The sequence below is a fragment of the Drosophila persimilis genome, unplaced genomic scaffold, assembly GCF_003286085.1.
Source record: "Drosophila persimilis strain 14011-0111.01,24,50 unplaced genomic scaffold, DperRS2 tig00000124-arrow-pilon, whole genome shotgun sequence".
Lineage (NCBI taxonomy): Eukaryota > Metazoa > Arthropoda > Insecta > Diptera > Drosophilidae > Drosophila > Drosophila persimilis.
The window spans coordinates 5,146,398-5,168,676 of NW_020825294.1; the positions used below are offsets into that span (position 1 = coordinate 5,146,398).

The following is a 22,279-nucleotide window of genomic DNA, read 5'->3' on the forward strand; positions in this document are numbered from 1 at the left end:
AAAAGGTCAATTCGGAATTGCATTATTTTGGGTATTTTGGGTGCTCTCTCACTCTCTATGACTGTCTTGCGCTTCCACTGCTCCTCAACGCTGCCACGTGCTGCTCCCGACTTGGTGAACGGTGTCTCGTACATAAAGGTGTTCACATCATGATTCTGCTCGAATTCATTGAGGCGCTGATCGAGCTCTGTTTTGGTAAAGAAGGGGATCACATGGGTGACCTGTATGTAGGCCAACTTGGCATCCAATTCATCGACTTTGACCTGTAAAGCAACGGAGGAAATCAATCGTCAAAAGTTCTATCCAAGTTATCCTTGAGAACTATGATATGGTAGTTCATTCGTTTGAATTCATTCTATTCCACAAATCCACAGCAGCATCTGTACTGAACTCTTTTAAATTGTGAGTTTCTTTAGATCTTAATTTTGTTAAATAATACACATCGTCGAAAACTATTGTCGAAAAACCCAACCAATTTAGGGTTTTTCGTACACTTTTTTTGACAACCAAATTCTGCAAGAAGAACCCACACAATGGACGATGGCTTATGGCATCGGACACAGGCCCTGAATCTCTATACCTTCGGGCGTGAATTGAAGAACGACGATGCAAGCCTTACCCAAAGCCAAGGGGAGTCTTCATTAAACCCCGAGGCCAAGGAGTTTGTGCCTTCGCATAAGAGCTTGAAAGTAAAGGAATTTGTACCCTCACATAAGAGCCCAGAGGTGAAGGAGTTTGTTCCCTCGTATAAGCAGAAGTCCGAGGAGAAGAAGACAGAGTCCACATCGAAACCAACATCGTCGCGTCGTGAGGCGATAGGTGATACCGATGGCAAAATATCGCAGCGCGATATGCAGTATATAAATATCCAAAGGCAGATCTTTGAGCTCCTCACCGAGCTGGGTGATGAACAGATACCCCTGGACACCGTAGTTGTGGCTCTCTTGCCCAATGGCCGGGGTCTCAATCTAAAGTTTACCACCAAGGAGTACGTCGGTGGCAAGAATCAGCTGGACGAGGAATTGTGCAGCAACACTTGCCTCACTCTGCATGTCAACGAGCCCGAGGAGTTTGCCAGCAAGCCGGAGAATGTGTTGGTTAATCAATTCCTCATTCGCATGAACGATCATCTGAGCGAAAAGCTGGAGCACACCGATGCCGTAGCGGCGCCCAAGTGTCCGATAAACAGGAATCGCAGCTACACGGAGCTGGAGATCGAGCAACAGATCGAGGGGATCAAGGTGTTTGACAACTTCTTCAACTACACCGAATCGATGCTCAACCAGGAGAGGGTCACCCAAAAGGCCTTCAAGGAGCTGTTCCACAGTCTTGGAATGATTGCCCACAGAAGCTGTTCAGCCACACCGGTTGGGAGTCCCCGCAAATCGATTCTGCCTCCTTCGAAAGCCGCCAAAATCGATGAGGATGAGCAGGAGGCAGAGGAGGCCTACGCCTCCAGCAACGAGTCCGAGTCTGAGGGTCTTCGCGTCAAACAACTGGAAAGGGATCTACGAGGCAATCAACTGGAAAGGGATCTTCGCAAGTATATGAGGGACAAGCTCTACCGCATTGAGGATGACAATGGTCTGCAGCTGGTGAACCAACTCAGCGACGCAGATCTGCAAGAAATGATGCCGAATGACTTCGAAATGGCTGGGCCACCATCCACGCCAGCCATCTGCCAGACGGGCCAGGGCAACACACCATCCTACAAGTCCCCCGGACGCAAAAAGTGTTTCATGCATTCAACACTGATGTCTCCAATACCGGCAGCTCGCTGCCAGAAGGAAAGGGTGCCCTCAACGACACAGAAATTGCGGCACTGGGGCTGCTCCATAGGCAGCCCCTCATTTGCAGTGACCAAGAAGCTGCAGGCAGAGCTCCAGCCACAGTTCATTGCCACTGGAGTGCGCACCAAAACCCATCAGCGAATGGCCAAATCGGGAGTATCTGGATCTCAGCAGCTGCGATCTCAGCACGCCAGCAGCGTGGCAGCAGCGTCTACGGCCAGTCGTGTGGTCAAGACCAGTACCAGTGGCAGTATCATAGTCAGTGACAGGGCTGCTGCCGCTGCTGCGGGTGCTGGGGCTGCGGTTACACAGAAGCAGCGATCGAATCTCGCGTAAGTCTCAAGGTATTAATTTGGGTATTCGCATTCGCCCTTTAACACGGTTTCCCCCTTCAAACAGCGGCCAAGCGCCTGGTAACGACCATGCCACCAATGCTGGAGGAGTGTCTGCCCCCAAGCAAAATAAATCTCAAGGGGTCCCAAAAAAGATGCTGCCACGTAGCACACAGACTTCGTTGATGCGTCAGTTGGAGGTCAAGCGGGTGAGTGTTTAGATACATCTGTATCTTTAAGATATAACTCGACCGACTGACTGTCAGTTATTTTATCCACAGCGGCTGAGTCTTATGCACGGCGACAGCGACCACGATTTGCTCTTCAATGAGTATCTCTTCAAGTAATTATTTGACATCAAATGCAATGTACGTGTTATGTTTACGTTACTAAAAGTGTTATCCGCCGATGTACTTGGCACTTCACCCAATTCTGATCTGGAATCATAGCCCCAATTGAGGCAACTCCAATCTACAAATATTTAGTCGATTATCCATCAATCCCTAGCATCTTTCCATTCAGTATTGTTCTATTAAGAGCTGCAAATTGACAGATCAGAGGTGCCTCTGGACTTCCTTAGCCTTGGCGGAGCAAGGTTCGCCTCAGAAGCAAGAGAGGCCAGAAATTGCCACAAGTTGATCCTTCCTCACTATCCTAATCTCTCGATTGTGCTGGCACTCACCGGTGACGAGTCCATGATTAGCTTAACAACATCCGCTCCAAATTTCTCCTTGTATTGCTTGGCCAGACGCTCGGAGATCTCACTCAACGACGTGAGTTTGGGCTCCTTGTACACATACTCAATGGCATGATCCTCCTCGAAGTACATCTGAAAGGAAGAGCATCCATTAGAGAGGGGTTCCCTATTACTTATGTTGTTTTGGCAACCATTCCACTCACCATGCCGTAAAAGACAACCCTATAGAAGCGTCCCAGCATGCGTTTGCCCGAGCGATTGACCTCCACAATCTTGCTGTAGGCCTGAGCCAAGTGCTCGTAACAATTAGACAGTTCGATGAAGTCGCGGGCCCTCTCGTGGATGGGCAGAATGAGTTTGTACAGATCGCCGAGGCACTCGAAACGCTCGGCACGATCTAGCAGATCGGCGCACTGCTTTAGCTGTTCGAGCAGCATATATTCGGTGTACTGCGAGTCCTGGGCGCCAGCATCTAGCTTGAGGCCCTGCTCATCCAGCGGTATGTTGCGTGATATCTTGCCAAAGGCCGCCGAGGACCAACTGAGACTGGAGCAGGCGGTGCCACGCAGGCGGAGATACTCGCACATGAGGGCAGCGATATGCAGATGACAGCAGGCGGCCTCCGAGAGATTGCCGTTCTGCTCGTGATTCCGGGCCATGGTGACCAGCCAGGTGTGCCGCAGCTCGGGTGTTGAGGCATACGAATTGGCCAGCGAATACTGCAGCTCGAGCAGCCTCTCGGGGTCCATGTGATGGGCCTGCATCTGGGCGGTGGCCATGAGGACAGTACGCACGCGACGCGTTAGGTCCTTCACCTCCATGGGGAAGCCGGTGCCCTTCATGGCCTTGTCGCTGTTGGCGTAGCTATTGATGATCGAAAGACTCTCCTGGAATCGGGCATTGTTCAGCCCAATCACATTGCCGATCATCTGCGACACCGAAATTATGACTTGCAGGTGAACGCGCGTCAAAGCCTTGCGACCGCTAAACTCGAAATTGCTGCGCATCAGCAGATACAGAACGGCGCAGGATTCGTGTCGGATCTCCACCAGGCGACTGTCGCAGGCCTTCAGCAGTTCGTACACCATCTGGCCGCACAGCATGGCATTGCCCTTGAACAGGGCCACCGAATAGTTGTTGATGAACGCGCGCAGGGCGGCAAACACATGCTTGGAGAGCCTCTCCGACTGCCCCAACTGCAGGAAGCGCAAATATACCCTCGCCAGCTTGCGCAGCACCAGGCTGCCGGTTAGCAGCTGACGGAACTGCAGGACATACATGCCGAGGCAGTCGAGGATGATCATGCCCACCTCTGTGGCCAGATTTGATTCGTAGAGAGCCAGCTGTGTCCTGGCCATGTCCTCCAGCAGATGTTCTCTTGGCTGATTCAGAGTGCCACTGCTCGGCTGCTGTTGCTCCTGCTGATGGCCGTTCTCCAGACCTGTGGGTGGGGCAGTCCTCGCGGGCAGCGTGTGCGCCTTCGTAGCACGCATCTGACGCGAGTCCGCCGTCAGCAGCACACTCTTCTTGCCCACATAGCGGAACTGCTGCAGCGAGAGATCGAGTATGGCCAGAAACTGCAGGGTCTCTGTTTCGTTGCAGTTCTGCCACCAGGCCACCATCTGATCCTGCGACAAGTGCTTCACAATAAAGAGGAATCCCAACAGCAGATCCTTGCTCTCCCCAACACTGAACTTGTCGCAGCGTGACAAGATCTGGGCGTGCGTGAAGCTCACGGAACGATTGTGACCATTCCGCAGGGCCACATCTGCCTCCCCGTTGGTGTATGCCCCAATGGTGGTGGTGTCCTGCGAGTGCTATACAAAAGGAAAAGACACAGATTTATTGACGGATAAGACCAATCCTATGGCTTCTACTTACCCCCGAATCCGTGTTCGAATTAAGGGATAGATTGGATATCCCATTGCTTATGGGCTGTCCCGCAATGGCTGCCAGAAAATTGTTCTCCCTCATGTGGACCGAAGTCCGGCACGGACTGAGCTGATCATTGTGCAATGTCATTCGATTCTTCGAGCGCGGCGTGGACGTCAACGAGCCAAATGTCGAGGAATCCTTGCTGAAAACGTAGCTGCTCGAGCAGCTCAGGCGTTTCGTGTAGGAGGCTGAATCCACATAGACGTGACCGTTGGGTGTGGTAGCTCCCGCCGCCTCGGACAAGTCATCTATGCGATGCAGATTGTCCATGACTATGCCCAGCCATGGCACGTAGAGCAGAGCGATGCGCGAGAGCTGTCCGCGCTGCTGGTAGCGCCCGTCCAGCTCGTGCTTGGCCAGCAGGTCCTTGAAGATGGCCAGGGCATGCCGTCGCACATGGCCCACCTCGTTGAGGCTGCTCTTCAGCTCCTGCAGCAGCAGACCCGAGAGAAAATGCTGACGACAGAACTCCTCGGAGAGCGTGAAGTGTTGCATCATCTCGGGCGGACGATTCTTTGGATTCAGCACAAAGGGCAGATTGAGCGGCACATAGTGTTCGTGCTGGCAAATCTCCTGCAGGAAGTTGAACTTGTATTCATGCAGCACCCGCGGATTGCCGGGGGTAAACTCCTGCATGTAGCAGCGTATCAAACGATAGACGAATCCCCGATCCATGTAGCTGAGACACTGCCGCACAAAGCGAGCCAACGAACGGTTGAGCAGCTGTGTCTCCTCCCCCAAATCATCGTAGCGCGTCGTGATGTAGATGATCAACACCTTGATCAGCTGCTCCACCCGGTCCGCATACTCCTTGGGAAAGCGTTCGTTGCGCAGCATTCGAATCCTTCCGGTCGCCAGCAGGTGCTGGGCCATGCTCTTCACAATCAAATCGAAAAAGATGGCCGAATAGCGCATGAATTTGTTGACGATCAGGAAGTCCGTATTCTTGGGATTCAGCAGATAGGGCAAATGCCTGCACAGCTCCCCATGCACTGTCCTCAGGCGGGCCGTCTGCTGGCTGTAGTATGGGGCGTGGAAAACGTACTTCACATACGAGGCCAGCAGATCGGGACGCTTCGCGTCGAAGCTTATCAGATGGATGATGTTGGTCAGCAGACGTATCACATTCAGGCCAATCTCCTCGGACTGCGTATGCACCAGCAGCGTAAACAGTTCGTTCAGGAGCGTCGGCAGGTAGCTGATCAGCGAACACATGTCGATGGCGTGCGCCGCCTTGAGAATCTTGCAGGTCTCCGTTTCCGCTGGCAGGGCCCCCGTCTTGCCACCCTCCAGCAGACGCTCGCAGTGCGCAAAGAAGTTGTGCAGATGCTGATCCGCCGTCAGCACTGTGGAGTCCAGTCGCAGGGTCACCGTGTACAAGGGACGCTGATTGTCGATCCATTGGATGTCGGGGCCGCAGTTCTGCTAAGAAATTTGAAGGGTTTATAGGAGAGCCAGAGAGGTTTGGATTGCGGGAAGGTGCAAGCATGCGGATGCAGCAACAGTGGAAAGAGAGAGAACACAGAGAAAGAGAGAGCGGAGGTTAGTTTTGAAGCCAGGATGAATGGATATGGGGGTATGAGGTTGTAGTTTTGTAAGAGACAAAAAGACAAAAAACAAAAACATGAGTGTGATGAGAGCCTAAGCAGCTTAAGCGGATCGCATTCACTTACCCCCTTGCCCCAGCCCAGTGGCTGTATGGAGAGATATCCCACTGGCAATGTGGCGGCCACTGGCAGCGACTGCTCCTCCAGACAGATGCGATTCTTTTGCAGCAACGGCAGCCAGGCATACCCAATGGGCGTCTCAAAGGCCGCCTGGGCATCGGATCGCTTCTTGCTCAGATTACAGGACACATGGTAGAAGGAGAAGAGCAAATGGTGCTCGGGAAAGAGACCCAGAGGAAGACGCAATTTGATCTCTTCGTACCATGTGGGGGTGACGTTATGATGGAGTACGGGACAGGCTATTTGTGAGACTAGCAGATCATGTCCAGGTCGACCATAGATGCACTGGAAAAGGAAAAGGAAAAGGGGATAATAATTGGTAAATGTAGTCCAGCGCATAATTTTCTCTATTGCCTTACCTTCAAGGGCTTACTGTACTCCCCATCGCCATCTCTGAGCTCCACCACGACCGTGATGTTCCTGGCCCGCGAGAACAGCTTCTGGCTATCGAACTGCAGACTCAACGGATACACATACAGATGATTGCAGAAGCTCGTGTACGGATGGGCCTCCCTTTCGCTTTGGTTTTGGAATTCAGCCAGCTCGAGAGTCGGCGGCTGCTTGGAAGCCGGACTGAAGGTCGAGAGGGGAGCCAGGGATTTGCTGAGACCGCAGGGCACTGTCTGCTCTAGGATCTGCAGCTGCATCTTGAGGTGCCCCGGGATGATGGTCAGCTTGCTGAGCTTCTCCGGCTTGCGATAGTCCACCAGGAGCTTGAGCAACTCCTCGTCCTTGAGCTTGGGCAGCTCCTGGCGATAGATGGGACTAAAGTCGAAGTCCTTGTGCGGCTCCACGTCCAGTTCGTGGCTGTAGAGCTTGAACAGAGGCTTGGCCGCCCAGGCAAACGGCTGGCGGTAGTGTCCGATGTGCTGGGCGCAGCTCTTGGCCGCCTTACACACCTTTTGGCCGAGCTTCGGATCCTTGCCCGCCTTCAGGTAGGGCTCTGCGGCCTGGGCAATGCCACATTGCAGCACCTTCTCCACTCGCACCACCAGATAGATGTCCGCATGGGGGGCACGCACCGAGAGCAGGCACTGCCGCAGCTGCTGGAACTGCTGTCGGGGACAGCGCAGCAGCTCCGCGGACACACTATCGAAGAGGGAGTGTGGGGCCTGCGAGGCACTCCTGTCATCCCCCTCTGTGGCACGACGGGGCACGCCACAGCCCGCCACTGAGGCTGGAACAGGTGTATTCGGCAGCAGTTGGGCATTCCACGAGTCATTCACATTGAAGTAGAAGCTTTCGCTCAACTTGCGCCCCGCCTTGGCATCGTACAGCGCCAGGCTGGTGATATACGGCTCCACCTGCTGCTCTGCATCCTGCCCGGGCCCAGCATCTGCCGCCATACACTGCAGTCGGAAGCGCAGACTGTGGCACGTGAGGAGCATTCGTGTGCCGAAATGCTCGCGATACTGCTCCACACTATCACTGGATGTGGCCTTCGAGGCGGTCTGATAGCAGGCAAACAGGCGTCGGCGCTGCTCCTTCCTGGCCAGGGCAATCGAGTGATCTGTCTCCCTGCCGTACTTCATCAACTGCGGATGCAGCGATTGATCGAGACCCTTTAGGGTCCCAAATGTGGGCTGCTGTTCCGCTGGCTGCAGCAGCTGCGGACCTGGCTGGCGCTCGAGCGAGGCATTGCGCTTCTCCTCCTGGGCACGATTCTGAGCCAGCACTGAGGAGAGTTTCCCCAACCAATCCTTAAAGTCCTGCTCGTTCTCGGCGGCCAGAGTGAACGACTTATGGCCCGTTGTCATGCGTAGTTCAAAGCAAAAGCGTCCACGCTTCGGATTCTACAAATGGATTAACATCAACAATTAAGAGGAAAGGAAATAGAGGAATATGCCGGCTCCTACTTGAACAACTTCTGTGCAGAAATCCATGACAATGGTGGCCTTGGCGTCGCCCTGCTTCTCATCCTTGTGCAGCTCCAGCATATAGGTGCCATCGATCTCCTGCCGCAGATAGCAATAGCGACGCTTAAACGATTTGTTTCCTATATTGGCAAACATTCGATCGGCAGCCGAATCGGGTCCTTTCAGCAGATATCCCTGCTTGGTGATCGTATCCGCCTGAGAGCGTGTCATTTGCTCATCAATGCGATCCTGATCGGCATCGATTTCGTACACTTCTTCGAGAAGCTCCTCCGCCGGAGAGATGCTAAACGAAACGAAGGAAACATTAAGGTGCTATATTAAGAATCCCCGAAGCGTGCTACCACTTACCTGGGCAAATCATGACAGTTTCCACCGTAGGCATTATATTTATAATGGATCAAGTGGTTCTTGGCTCTGTAGGTGTAAAGCGCCTGCCGTGTGAACCTCGTGCACTCGGCACGTGATCCCTGCTGAGTGCCCAGCTCGTCTCCATGTGACGGCTCATCCGCCAACTCGAACTCATCCGCCTCCTCGGGCTGGGCGAGATGCGAACGCAGTGTGATGGAGGACAGGGCCGACTCATAGGATGACTCCTGTGACACTTTCTGACTTGTGGAGCCATTGGACGAGCACTGTGAACTCTTGCGTGACAGCTGGGCGCCGTGCCCATTGGCGCTGCTCAGACTGCTGCAGCTGCTGTGTCCATTTCCATTTCCATTCCCATTCCCATTCCCATTGTGGAGACTGCCATTCGATTGAGTGCTGCCCTGGCGGCTCACCTGACTGTGACCGTTCCCATTCCCCATTAAAGCGCCATGCAATGGACACACAATCGCCTCGTTGGGTGGCTCAAAGCGATCAGCCACCGATTTGGCTGTCGTGCGCTGCTTCCGTGGCATAATGATCTCCTGCAGGAGAGGATGAATCTTCTTTAGTATCCTCTTTTGAATATCTGTTCTATAGGTACTTACCGAGACATCATCTGCTGGATAGATGAGCAACTCCCTTTGCGGATCATTTTGGATTACTGTTTTATTTTTTGCCACAAACGCCTCAAAATCTATGGGCTCCACCACAAGAGGTTTGCTCTGTAAAACAAAAAACAGGAACAAATACAACAAATTAGATGATATTCTCCACAATTTGTTCTTTTTTGCTAATTTATGCGTGCCGTGCCCCATCGACGCGTTCGTCTATAAATACCCGGGGGCAAATGGGAGCAAAAGTAATGCCCAAAATGTTTCTCTTTCTGAGAGATTTATCGGTACAACGCACGCCATAAATTTATCCCCACTTTGTGATGTGTATCCACTCTAAGATTTTCTCCACAAAATATTTTAGACCTTGACCGCATTACAGAACGGATGCACCCTCCCGCGCCGCCTCCTCCGAATGTCTCTCTATATGTCTGGTCTCTGGTTGTAATGATATCTTCCATGTCTGATATTTTGTACGAGTATAAACAAATTCATTTCGTTGAAACATTTCGCTGGCTGTTTTCTGTATCTTTTGTGGGCTTTTTGCGTGTTAGATTTTCCCATCGAAATGCACATAATAGCAAAAATAATTTGGCAAATGAGGAAGGTGTTTTTTGAGTGACCCAATTCGTTCCATTAGGAGAATTATTAGGTCCCACTATTTAGTGGTTTTATATCACGTTATTGTTAGCTTATTTTCTATTTCCCAGAAGAACTTCCCACAAACCATATTACATTTACTGATTATACTCTATAATGTCTTTAAGGTTAAATTTCGCCCTAGAAATCCTATTACATCCACAAATTGTATTCCATAATGCAATATTTTTGTATTTTCAACATAAATTTTTTTAAAACTTTTCACACATTAAATCAGCTGTCTTTAGTGATGGAATGTGGAACATCTGCATGGTGTTATATGAAGCGAATATCTCCTTTCGCTTATGGTAACATTTGTTCACCGAAGACAACGTCATTCGCTGTCATTCAACGATTGTGCTGCTAATGGAAACGGTCCCCATTTCTCTTTCTCTTTCTCTCTCGCCCTGCCTCTCTCTCTCTCTCCCTCTGAAAGGGTTAAAGTGTCACTTCCGTTTGACATTCTCACCTCCTTTAGCCCCTCTTTCTGCCTTTCTGTCTTTTGGCGTATTGTCATTTTATTGTTTTCTTTGAAATTCAAGGTGTGTGTGTGGTGGGGTCTCTGGGGGGTTGGGGCTCAGGAAGCGACAGGTCACAATGTAGGCCATGGGAATGGGTTCCGACGGAACATTTGATGGGCGGTTAACTGCGCAGATACCAAACATATGAGGCCATCGAGGACATGGAGGACATGGAGGACATGGAGGACATTAAGGACAGGATTGTCATAGGTTGGGAGAGGATTGTCATAGGTTGGGAAGAAGGGATATAGGGTAAGGTCGGTATTTTTAGAGAAAGTTAATCAAATAATATTGCTGTTTTTTATGTCGCTTTTCCATACCGAAATTAAAGTTGAATGATGTCGTTTCATCTACTCGAAAATATCTAAAAATGTTGTAGAAAACGCTCCTGGATAAGGGCAGATTTAACTGACTTTTCGGGAGGTTGGAAATTTTTTGGGATTTAGTATTGCAGAAGGAACATTTCGTTGGAATATCCCCCTGTATCTGTATCTCAACCTTAACCCAGGTCTCAAAAAAACCAAACCCAACCACGCCCACGCCCACAAGCCGCAAGACCATCTCCCACTCCCACTGCCACTCTCCACTGCCACTGCCACTCTCCACTCTGGGATGTCATTGCACTTCTGCCACTTAGCCCGACGGAGGTACGGACGTACGGGCCATGGGACATGTGCGCCACTCTGTGTGGGGGAAAGGCAATCTTCATTGTAAGCCCAGGTCTGAGGTCTCTCGACTCTCGCCTCTCTTGGCTCTTGGCACGCACTGCATGCAAATTGGCAGACGGTCGCCGCTTGCGTAATTAAAAACCGGCGGCAGAAAAAGGCCCCCGCCACAGGCCCAGGCCGGGCCGACAACAAGTGCATGGGCATTAAGCAAATAAAGGTGTAGGCTTGCAGCAAATCAATTTTTGGACAAGTCGAAAAGCCACAAGCGACAAGCCATCGGCGATGTGCGACGGGCGACGTGCGAGAAAGTTGAGCAAACATTTGGCAACCTAAGCAGCACATATAAATTGCTGAAGGAGGATTTTCCAAGACTTAAAAAGCAATAAACTGCATCTCCCTGATGGTAGTCCAAGACCATTAGTCGACACGCAAATCTCCAGTAAAAACGGCTTCATCAACCACCAAATCAGAGTCGACCAACACGGCGTGAAGACCGTAAAGAGGGGCATCTCATCAGAGTCATCATCAGAGGGAGCTATCATCATCAAGCCTGATCAAACTATCATCAAGGTGAAAGCATCGACAAGCAAGAGTCGACGATTAACATACTCTTCAGGATCCATTGGAAAACGACCATGGAACATATAGATGGAAGTCTAACAAAGAAAATGAATAGCAATTAAATAATTAAATTTTTAGAGACATTATTCTTGATAATAAAAATTTGTATTACAAAACCTTGTTTTACAATTCCTTCAGCCGCTATACGCTATAGTCCTTCGATCCAAGGGATTCCGATTAATGCGGGGGTATTTAAAGAAGAGATTCCTTTCCTTTTCGGCCCTGCAAACTTCTGGTTAAAGTTATAGTACCCTCTCGTAATCAAGTGTACATCTAATAGATATTAACATCGGACATCAACCATCAGCCAGATTCAATTTTGTAGTCAGCGGTTTTTGAGGTTTGAGGCGCCACCATGGCAGGCAGGCAGGCAGGCAGGCAAAAACGTGACGTTTTATATGCATATTTCACTTGGAACATTTGTTGCCTGCCTCAAGTGGCATGTGGCAGTGGCAGCCACTGGACCGCCACTCTCCACCATTGCCACTACCATTCCTCCCGCTTCCCCCAAGAGCTTGACTTTCATTGATTGAAGCAGAGGAATTGCCCTGGCGAATGTCTTGAATGTCACTTGAGTCGCCTTGCCCCTCTCTGTCTTTGGAATCTCATGCGCCCCTGCCACCCGCTTATCAGCTGAAATTGCAACAATGCGGCAGAGATGTCTGCATTAACATCTCTTGGGGGCATGCCGCAAATGGTGTGGGTGTGGATGTGGGGGGGTTACTCGGCTCATTTGAGTTTCGCTTTGAAGTGGAAACCATTCAAGTGGTCTATGAATTTAGCCCCCATCCACCCCTCCATACTCTCCCTTCCTCCCATTCAACCCTTTCTTTCTTCCTGATTGGCATTTTCATGGAATGAAAATGTGGAAAAATTGTGACTAAATTTAGCTTTAACTTATTGCATACGTATATGATTTGTAATTGCTTTTGTTGCCCCGTTGCTGTTGGCTTTTCTGTCTGCTGAACTTTTGACCCACACGAAAATAGATCTCCCTTTTTCATATTGAAAGCTTCTTATTCGAATTTATAAGTGGAATATGTGGAATGTAAAATCATTTTTAAGGGCAATTTGTAGGTTTTTTAGATTTAAAATGCTTTTAAAAATTGTTGGAATGTCCTAAAGGAAGATTCGATGTAAGAAAGATTTAGAGACCAATGAAATGGGGAATTTAAAGCATATAAAACACGAGGCGACACGTCTAATTGTTATATACACTCCCTACTATCGGTTGAAAAATAATACAATATAGAATATCTAATATTCTCGTGACACTGACACAGCCAACAAGTACATCGAGCCTTTACATGCGCTTCATTCTTTCATCTCGCATTCAAGTACGAGCCATTTTTTGAATATTCCGCTCATTCGAAAGTCCTGATTGGTGATAGAAACAAAGAATGTCACCTTTTTCATGATATCACCTTTTAGATGGTATGTTCTGCAAGAAGTTCAACTACCAGACATTGAAATGCCACCAGAACCCTTGAAGTCAAGCCTCAAGCCACACAAATCCAGATTCAAATATTCTCCTAAATTGCTATGCACATGCAATTCATGTTTCGAAATGCCGGCTCAAATAGTTCCCTAATAAAGATCTGTCTTTAATCATGATCATTGATTGAAAATACAAAATAGTATTGTAAGAGAGGACCTTTTAACAATGGTTCAATGAGCTTTTAGAGGAAAGAGGATGGCCGGAAGAGGATTTTGAGAGTTTTAAAAAACGTGTTTAAATTTACCTACGAATGGGGTTAATATCTCTTTCTTAAGATGTAATTAATGCGCTCTGACCACAGCTGATGATCTTCAAAAATGACCTCCCTACTAACCAAACAAACCTCCTTTAACTGACATGCAATATTCAACCTCCAGATACCCAATAGACTCAAATATTTAAAGGGGGTGCATGAGGTCTTATAAGAAAAGTATCCCATAGAAATGATAAATAATGCAGTAAAAAGTTATCTAAATTCTTGAAGCTATTTTTCAATAGTCGTTGTGACTGCCATTCAGCATAAACAACATCCTTAAAACGTTGCCCTTTTTAACAAATACCAATGATTCAAATGAGTTCGCTGCATTAAATCTCCACCTCCATATCGTATTGCCCTTGCCTTTTCCATTACTCATCCATTGTTATATATATATTTCTTTGTAATCGAAGGGTGATTTTTTTATAAAAAAAAAATATTTCCATATTTTCTTATTGCATTTCCGCTACTCAAGGTTCCCCCCATATCATATTCGCTCCTAAAGTTTGCTTGAAATCATCCAGATATTACAGCTGGCCCCGTTTCCATAAGTGGATAACATTCCCATAAAACACATGTATTTGTTTCTTTAGATAAACAGAAATTACACAACATTATGGCTTAGTTTATTTTTGCAGTTTATGCGATATGCCGGACAGCTGGCATCCGTTGTGGCATGAGGAATGTGGCACTCGTAAATTCCACAAAATTATGCCCAAGCAGACCTCGATGCAGAGAACTCACAAATGCATTCCCGATCGAAAGAATCATCTTTGCGGGATGATTCTATCCCATTTATAGAAGCATTCGGAACGCTGCGAATCATATTTACAAATGCGGCTGGATCGGCACGGAATGCACTGATAAAAGTGCCTTTGCATCATCGTTTCAACATTATTTATATATATTTAGCATTGCTTTATCGGCTGAAGAGGTTTGGCCGGTCACAGGGAACTGGTTTCTGCCCAGTAAGACATATGTTTTGGTCATCATTGGCGGGCTGCTACTGGCGTCGAGGGGGGTTCAATGAACCCACATTTATTATAAAAATAAAATGATATGTAAGTGGAGATGGCGATGGAAACACCTCTATGGAAGGTTGGTTTTCCCACCCATAAAGGCGATGACAAGTCAGCAGTTTTCCCCGGATATTCCATAAAACATTCCACTCTTCAAAAAGTGTTCAAAAACACTGACAGAAATCATTAAATTTCTCGCATTTCGCGCATTTTTTTATGTATAATAAATTTTATGTGTAATTTATTTAAAAACTTTCTTCTTTATTCTATTCAAAAAATTTCACCCAGTTTGAACGTTTCGATTTGTTAAGATTTTAATTTGCATAAAACCATGCAACACGCCATGCCACATACAACACGGTTATACCTAGCTTTTGTTGAACTAATGACACGACAAATGAGGAAACTTATCATTAGCCTGCTCCGCCGTTCAATTCAAGAGTAAAGCCATTCATTAGATGGCTTTTTGTTAGCTTCCACAAAGAAGGGGGGGGAGAAATGAATGTCGCGAATGCATAAATAGCATTCAAATCACACGTATGGAGGGGGGCACAATAATGCGACAACTATAGCATCACTTAAACTGTATTTATAATGCAATAATCGCTCGCTGATCAGAGCATTGCATAAGCAGCTCTCATACGTTATACGATATACAATATACGATGATTCCATTCGGTTTCTGGGCGGAGTAAAAGTTCCGCAAACACTTTCTTTTCTTGCATAATCTTTGGCTTTGATTGGTGGAGATTTTCAAAGAAAGAGAGTCCAAAGATTATAGGTGGAGTAGAACACATGTAGCCACTACAGTGTCCAGAGAAATACCTCAATATTCGCTGACTATTCAATACCAAAGTTTAACTCTTAAACCCTTTGTTTTAGCTACCATCAATCATCGTCAACATAGTATGGCGGCCCCTCTCCCTCCCAGGGAGCTTCTGCTGGGACTGGAGCTCCTTCTCGTGCAAGTATTACAGGCACTTCCTGTAGAGGACATACTTCCGAGGATACACCACCTTCACCCAATACATGTGGCACTCTGCCAGAGACTCTCTTTGGAAAGAAGCATACCACGAAGGAAATGGCGTTTGCCAGCATCTCTTTCAGATCTGCCGAAGAAGAATGTCAATCATATCCGGAGGCATTGCAGAGAAACGCAGGCTGTAGAGGAAGTCGATCGGCATGAAATCGAAGGAGGACGCCAGGACTAGGAGGAAGACCCCGGCCTAGCAGGAGTTTCCAAAAGTTTGCTGCTTCAAGCTGTGGTTCTGATTCTCTTTCTTCTATTAGACATTCTAATCCTATTCAGATCCCAGGCCCCAATCCTCTCTGATTCATTTTGGTTGAACATTACATGACTCACATGAGTCACATGCCTCCGACTATATGTTCTTTACTGATTAAAACCTATGCTTAAAATAATCATAGCCCCTCCCCAAACTTCCATAGAAAATTTATAGAAATATCCAACGCCTCTTTGGGCCCCCAATTAGCATAGAAAAGCACTTGTATGCATAATGGAGCTGGTGTTTGTGGAAACCGTTTAAAATGTGTATCTTTAAGCGATTCAAGGTCAAAAAGGTATTGTAACTGGTTTCCCAACGAAGCCCTCTCGAGGGGAGGCTATTAGCCAATTTAACCAGAAGCTAAATACAAAGAAATACAAGAATAACCAGAAGCAACCTTGGGGACAAGTTGCACACAGAAAAATACGAGTAATTTGCCCTTAAAGACGGGAAATCAAAAGCAGTGGCAAAAGCAAGTGCAGAAAAACCAGCGGAAAACTTAAGGCAAGAAAAAGTTCCCACGCAGGAAAACGAAAGAAAAAACCCACAATACAACAAAAAGGCGGAAAAAGACGACGGAGACGAAAACTAATAATATGGGAGTAGAGTGCGAGTGCGAGTAGAGTAGACATATGTTTGTACATAGGCCGCCTCTCCTCTGCCTCAGTTCTTGGCAATGTCTGTCTTCAGAGAGCAAATACCCGTAATTAAACATCGAAGCGCGCTCTGAAAAGAAAGTAAAAGAAAAGCCAGAAGGCATAGAAAAGAAAAGCGTACGAGTACACACACATTTTTGTGCAGAAAAATGTGAAAAAAATCAATCAAGAAAAGAAGATACCCTGGAAGGTCGTTGAAGGTACATATATAGTTCGTAGGTTTCCAACAATATGATCAAGTCATCAGATGGATTCCACTTCTACGAAGGTTACTCACTGCTAAGCCACACTGGGAGAGGCAAATTGTTCAGTTTTTACTCAGTTTTAAGTCCATTTGTGTTAACTTTTCGAGTCTTTGGTCGACCGTTTACGAAAATTATACGATAGTTTCATTTCACTATCGTTTTTTGAGGCCCTGGGATCTTCCACATATATATCCGTGGAAAGTTACAGGAAAAAAGACACACAACGGAGGGATACCCACAGAAAAAGACAGAAATTCAGTAATCTCTGCCTCCTTCGCTGCCTTACAAACACCTTAAGAAACCCAGCATACCCTGTGGCTCTTCTGTAAAAGACAGGGCACCATTCCAATCAGCAGACAACACAACAATTGAGGCAAGGCGGTGGCTGTCTGCTGCTGGCTGTTGCAAGAATATTGTGTGTCGTTTCTTTAATTACAGACATCTGAAGATAGCACCGCAGCAGATATCTGCTTCATTTGTTGATGCCACTGGACGATGCCTGCCACTGGAAAGTTGACATTTCCAGTGCAGTTTTTTTTCCAATGGAAAATTGGGTGCCACCACGGGGAGGAGGGCAGGAAATGGGAGGTTGATTCTTCTGCCATGTGTGGCTGGTGCAACTTTCTAAAAAGAGTACTTAGCACTTTCAATTACATTCAAAGACCACAAACGACAGACAACAAAACAGAAGCAAGAATCTGGCAAACTAATTACATTTATAGCCGCCACTGTAGCCGGGTCTCAGGTCTCGGCTCAGTCTTTCCCGATGCGATGATGGTTGGCGAGTGTGAAATATGTGTTAATTGCACACCGAATGGCCATCATAAAATTCAAGTATCTTCTCATTAATTGCTCAATTGTGGAGATCTACACACACACACTCAAAAGCGGGGTTAATAAACTCTTCGGTTTTGGCCAAACACTGGAGTGCCACACCCGTAATTCCATAATCTTTGGCTTGACATTTCTCAAGTGGCTAGAGAGGGCAAAGTGGCAGCTATTCATTCAGCAAGTGGCCAGAAAACAAGTTTCAAAGAACAAGCAACATTTGTAGGATTTGTGGCATACTACACTGATCAAAAAAGAGCTGGGGAATGGTTGGGCAGGGCGACATTTGATAGGAAATATCATTCATGCTCATACACACATTTTGTACAGGAAATTTCCATAGTTCATCTACATCTGTAATGCTTTCGATCTTCAATCAGATTCGAATTGGAGTCCTTCGGGCCCAAGCAATTTTCCTCCCGATTGCTAGTGCTCTTTACCAGAAAATCAAATGGAGAGTGAGCGCGAAAAAAAACCGAAATTTTCGGATCAGACAGAGTAAACTTTACGCCGAACGAAGCGAATACCGAATCCCACCGATTCGATTCGGTGCTGGGCTCCGATTCCCAATGTCTCATTGTTTTACAACTATCATAAAAGGAACTTTGAACTTTGAAGCACCATTTCAACTCTACTGCAGACACAACAACACATTTCCAGATACAAATACGAGTAGAGCAAGAGAGAGAGAACATCAGCTTTGTGCCATTCCCTAGTTTGAGGGCAGTAGGGGAGTCCCAATTTCAACTTTCATTCAAAGAAAACAAAAGGCTTGCACAACACAAAGAACAGAACTAGGAACAAACAACACAACTAGGAATAAAGGTTACTGACATCGTCATATCTATGCATAGGGTACGAGTATATGCAAAATGGGAATGAACTTCAGTGGAACTATGTGTGCCACTAACTCTAGAACTCTACAGCAATCCAATCCGTTGGGGGGTTTTATATTTGCAGAATAGAACTCCAAGCACACAGCAGCAGAATAGAACTCCAAGCACACAGAGACCTGACATTGTGAGTTGTCCAAGCGGAAGGCGAGTTTTAGTTAGTTAGTTGACTCGTTTTGTTAATAACTTTTCTGCTTTTTCTCTACTGTTTTTATTGTTAAGTGTGTCAGCAATAGAAAAATCTCTAGCAAGTGCTAACAACTGACTCACGCCTCGCCCCCTCTGTCTGGTTAACACTTTTTCTGGCCAAAAGTGAACGACATTTGCACAAGAAATATTCCCCAGAGGTAGACAGTACTCGTATAAGTAGAATCGGTTCTATTCGATTCAATGCAAATGTCTCTATCCATGCAAATGTGCCTATACTCCTCCTCTAAAGGAGGAGGAGGCGTACATAGGGAGGTGCAAATCACTTTGCTGTAAACAACTTAAATGAATACAAAGTTGAATGGCAAATGTCTGACTCTTGTAGCGGTGTGGGCGGATGGGTAAAGAGCCCCTCCACTGTGTTCCTCAACAATTGGTTTGCTATGTGGATACCCTACAGCACGAGGTACTATGATTTGGAGCAGAAGTTTGTTCAGAAGAGGATTGATAGTCGTTTACGCTTGTCTGGCATGGCAAAAATTACATATTCCGCTCACCCGAAAGTGCTGATTGCTGCTATTGACAAAGAATATCACCCTTGTCATGGGCTCAACATGACTTCCTGTATTTGTAACTGTTTTCGGAGATTGTATTGTTTTGTAATTAAATAGTAAATAGATTCTATAGTTCTTTTAGGGTAACTAAATATTCGTTTTCCTTTGACAGCTCGTTTTTTGATTATTTTCATTATGCAATAGAGCAAAGTGCAACAGCAACAAAAGCAAACTCCAGCAGCCTCCACTTGTCCCCCCGCCCCTCACTTCCCCCTTGAACTCCGCTCAAACAACTGTCAGCAATAATTGTCGCAAATAAACAAAACAAATATCAAGTGGAATATTCACAGAGGATGGCGGAGGCGGTGGTACAAAACACTGAAGAAGCTTTTTTTTTTAAGCCTTGGGGGGCCAGTCGGCGCCCACTGTGCTCCCGCTGTGGGTGTGTCTTTGTGGGCGTATCGTGTGTGGGCGGGCGTGACAGAAGTTGGAGTTTCATTTTTCGATGATTTCATAGGCATTTTATGAACATGTAATATTTTGTCTCAGGGTTGGGCCGTGGTTGTGCAAGACTTAATGTTACTCTATCTTAAAAGTGCGATTAGCTTAAAGTTTATAAAGAAATTGTTACCAGTCCATTCGCACCCCTAAAACAATATCCAATACATCGATCCCAATCCCCTGAAAGACCTAAATACCTCTTTTACCTTTGAAAGGATGATTATGATTCTCTTACCATTTCCAATCGTAGTAATAATAGTTCCTAAATGATCTCCCCTACAAAACATTTTCGTGAAACTTTCCCATATCGAAAGAGAAACCACCTAAAACATACGAACTACACAAAAGGCCCTTCAAAAACATTTGTGAACTTCCTCTCTGCTTCTACTTTTGATAAGCTTACGACGGCGCTTACAAGACACGATGACAAACCATTGAAAATCTCTTCACCTTTCTTACACCTTTCACTTTGTCTAGTGAGAGTTTCTCTCCAGCAGCACTTGATTTTTGGCACCTTTCTTAAGATATTCTCCTACCATTACCAAGCGTATCTCGAAAGCCAATTGGCATTCATTTCATTCACAGTTTTCCCTCCCCTTAGTTCTCATTTTGTCTGTTGCCATAATTTATCGGTGCATAAAAATATCTACATTGAGAGGAGCAAAATTCTCTGTAAGAAAAATGATTATTTTGTTGTTGGTTAAATGTTTTCAACAGCTCAAAGAAGGTGAAATTCTTGGTAAATCATAAAGAATGAACAATAAATAGACACAAACAATCAACCCGATGAGAATGAGAACAAAGATTTATTCTGGTATTTATTCAATATTCATTTATTTATTTTGGCAGAGTTTGGCGGTTTGTGTGGGCTTTTTGTTTGTTTGTGGGACAAACGAGAGCGAATTTTAAACAATTTAATTTAATAGCAACAATTTTTTGAGCAATTGAAGGTCCGCCACGGCAATTCGCAACTCAATTGGATCGTAGCCGGCCGGGCGGTGATTTTTTGATAGCCGTAGGGGCATGTGGTGTGTCCATGAGTCAAACTATGAAAAAGAAAAAGCGTTCCACAGAAGTTCCACCTGCTGAGGCGAAAAGAAAAAGCCCCTTACGAGAAGTGTTTTCCAATTATGGAAGATCTTTCAATAGAATATCTCTAATAAAAGCTAGAAAATCCCTTGTTGAAATATTAAACCTCTTTCCCTATTTATGGATATAATATTTATCCAATCCTAATGAAATTCTATAGATAGGTAGATAGTAGCATTATCTTAAGCTGTATGAAAAATCCAAATTAAATCTTTAAAATTGTGGAAACCACAACCAATCTATTTACGATACAAAACGATAGTGGCAGAACGAATCCCCATACCCATCCATCAAATATACCCTTCCACCCCACCTCCTTACGGTACCTCCGCTAACTAGAAATCCCGACGACTCATTCTCACTCCAAGACCTGTTTTCAGATGATGCTTCAATGATTATTTTTGATGTAGGGGTTCGGTTCGCGTAGATCGTGTTCCAGGTACTGGTAGTGGTTCTGGTTGTAGCACGTTTTCAATGTCAATATTTACATGGACTGTCGCACGGTGGGGGGCTATATGAGGCGTTAGAAACCAATAAACACACTAAATAATCGTCAAACGGCGTCATCATCGTCATAATCATCATCATGATGATGTTCATTGCTTTTAATTGCTTTAAAAGAAGGCTTCTTCCTTGTTTGGCCAGTCGTGAATATAGTATGCATACAAAAAGAAAGTTTATCTCTTGTGAAAAATCAAATTAAAATGCTCATGACATATTAAAATTAATCTTGTGGCGGCCAGAGCCCAGCCCAGAGAGAGGCAGAGAGATGTACAGATTATGTGCCCCCCGAAACGAGGCGAAGGCGAGTCCAAGGTCAGATCAAGGAATCGATAAAACTTTTACCGGCTCCAAGGAGGACACATTGAGGTCACCCAATGTTCTGTTGTTGTTGTTGTTGTTGTTGTTGCTGCTGTGATTGCTATTGTCGTTCGGTGCAAGGCACGCACTCAACTGGAATTGCTCTGGATATACATACATACTATACTTTCTACAGTGAGAGCTCCGTAGAGCGGACACATCTGGAAAAGGAATTAGGTTTCTATGTAATTCCCTTTTAAGAGGAAAATCCCTACCATGGTTCTGAGCAGACGAGCCATCTAAGTCGGATACCTTCCCCAGACCATCTTTCCTTAGCAGACCCTATAGAACACGGCTTAGTGGGAGCTTTCATCCGTTCTAAGCGGTATCCATACTGGATGTCCGCCTCAGGAGCTCTCCTGAATGAAAGATCTTTCATCTTAATTTCGAGTTTTCTTCATTTATGGAAGCTTGACCCAAAAGCAGTCTCGGAGCAGATATCTTCCCCAAATAGGAATCACAAATATACAAACCCTAAATCATCTACCATAAACGGAAGAGCAGTAACAATATGTACGATAGCAATCGAAATTCTTTGATTCAAAAGTACAAAAGTACTGAAATTCTTCTTTCACCATTAAGGAGGGACCCTATAGGCGAGATTTCATTGACAAAATCCATTTATCTTTACCAGATTTATACCAAAAGATTTCAAATAGTGC

The 22,279-nt window shown here is 46.2% G+C and overlaps 2 protein-coding genes across 9 annotated transcripts in view; one reads left to right on the top strand and one right to left on the bottom strand.

Moving 5' to 3' along the window:
* LOC6593916 (dedicator of cytokinesis protein 11) overlaps positions 1–22,279 on the bottom strand; it is a 29,069-nt gene that overhangs the window by 1,647 nt on the left and 5,143 nt on the right. For 5 of the 7 annotated variants that reach the window (XR_003408688.1, XM_026988008.1, XM_026988007.1 and 2 more), the window contains 9 exons: positions 9,330–9,446; positions 8,707–9,266; positions 8,338–8,641; positions 6,841–8,274; positions 6,428–6,766; positions 4,701–6,179; positions 3,023–4,636; positions 2,805–2,951; positions 53–263 (listed from right to left, as the gene is read on the bottom strand). Coding sequence is in view for 6 of the 7 variants with exons in the window: in XM_026988008.1 (XP_026843809.1) it covers positions 53–263; positions 2,805–2,951; positions 3,023–4,636; positions 4,701–6,179; positions 6,428–6,766; positions 6,841–8,274; positions 8,338–8,641; positions 8,707–9,266; positions 9,330–9,446 (6,205 nt within the window). In the remaining variant the exon portion in view is untranslated. The remainder of the gene's footprint in view (positions 1–52; positions 264–2,804; positions 2,952–3,022; positions 4,637–4,700; positions 6,180–6,427; positions 6,767–6,840; positions 8,275–8,337; positions 8,642–8,706; positions 9,267–9,329; positions 9,447–22,279) is intronic. The other 2 variants (XM_026988009.1, XM_026988011.1) reach the window with 1 other exon arrangement.
* Positions 454–2,552, top strand: LOC6593917. 2 transcript variants are annotated; one of them, XM_026988013.1, is made up of 3 exons: positions 454–2,122; positions 2,190–2,331; positions 2,389–2,552. In XM_026988013.1, exons 1-3 carry the CDS (start codon positions 534–536, stop codon positions 2,467–2,469), a joined length of 1,812 nt encoding a protein of 603 aa, XP_026843814.1. In that variant the 5' UTR covers positions 454–533; the 3' UTR covers positions 2,470–2,552. The 2 variants fall into 2 exon arrangements, with proteins under 2 accessions (XP_026843814.1, XP_002018678.1); XM_002018642.2 differs by having other exon boundaries at positions 2,404–2,552.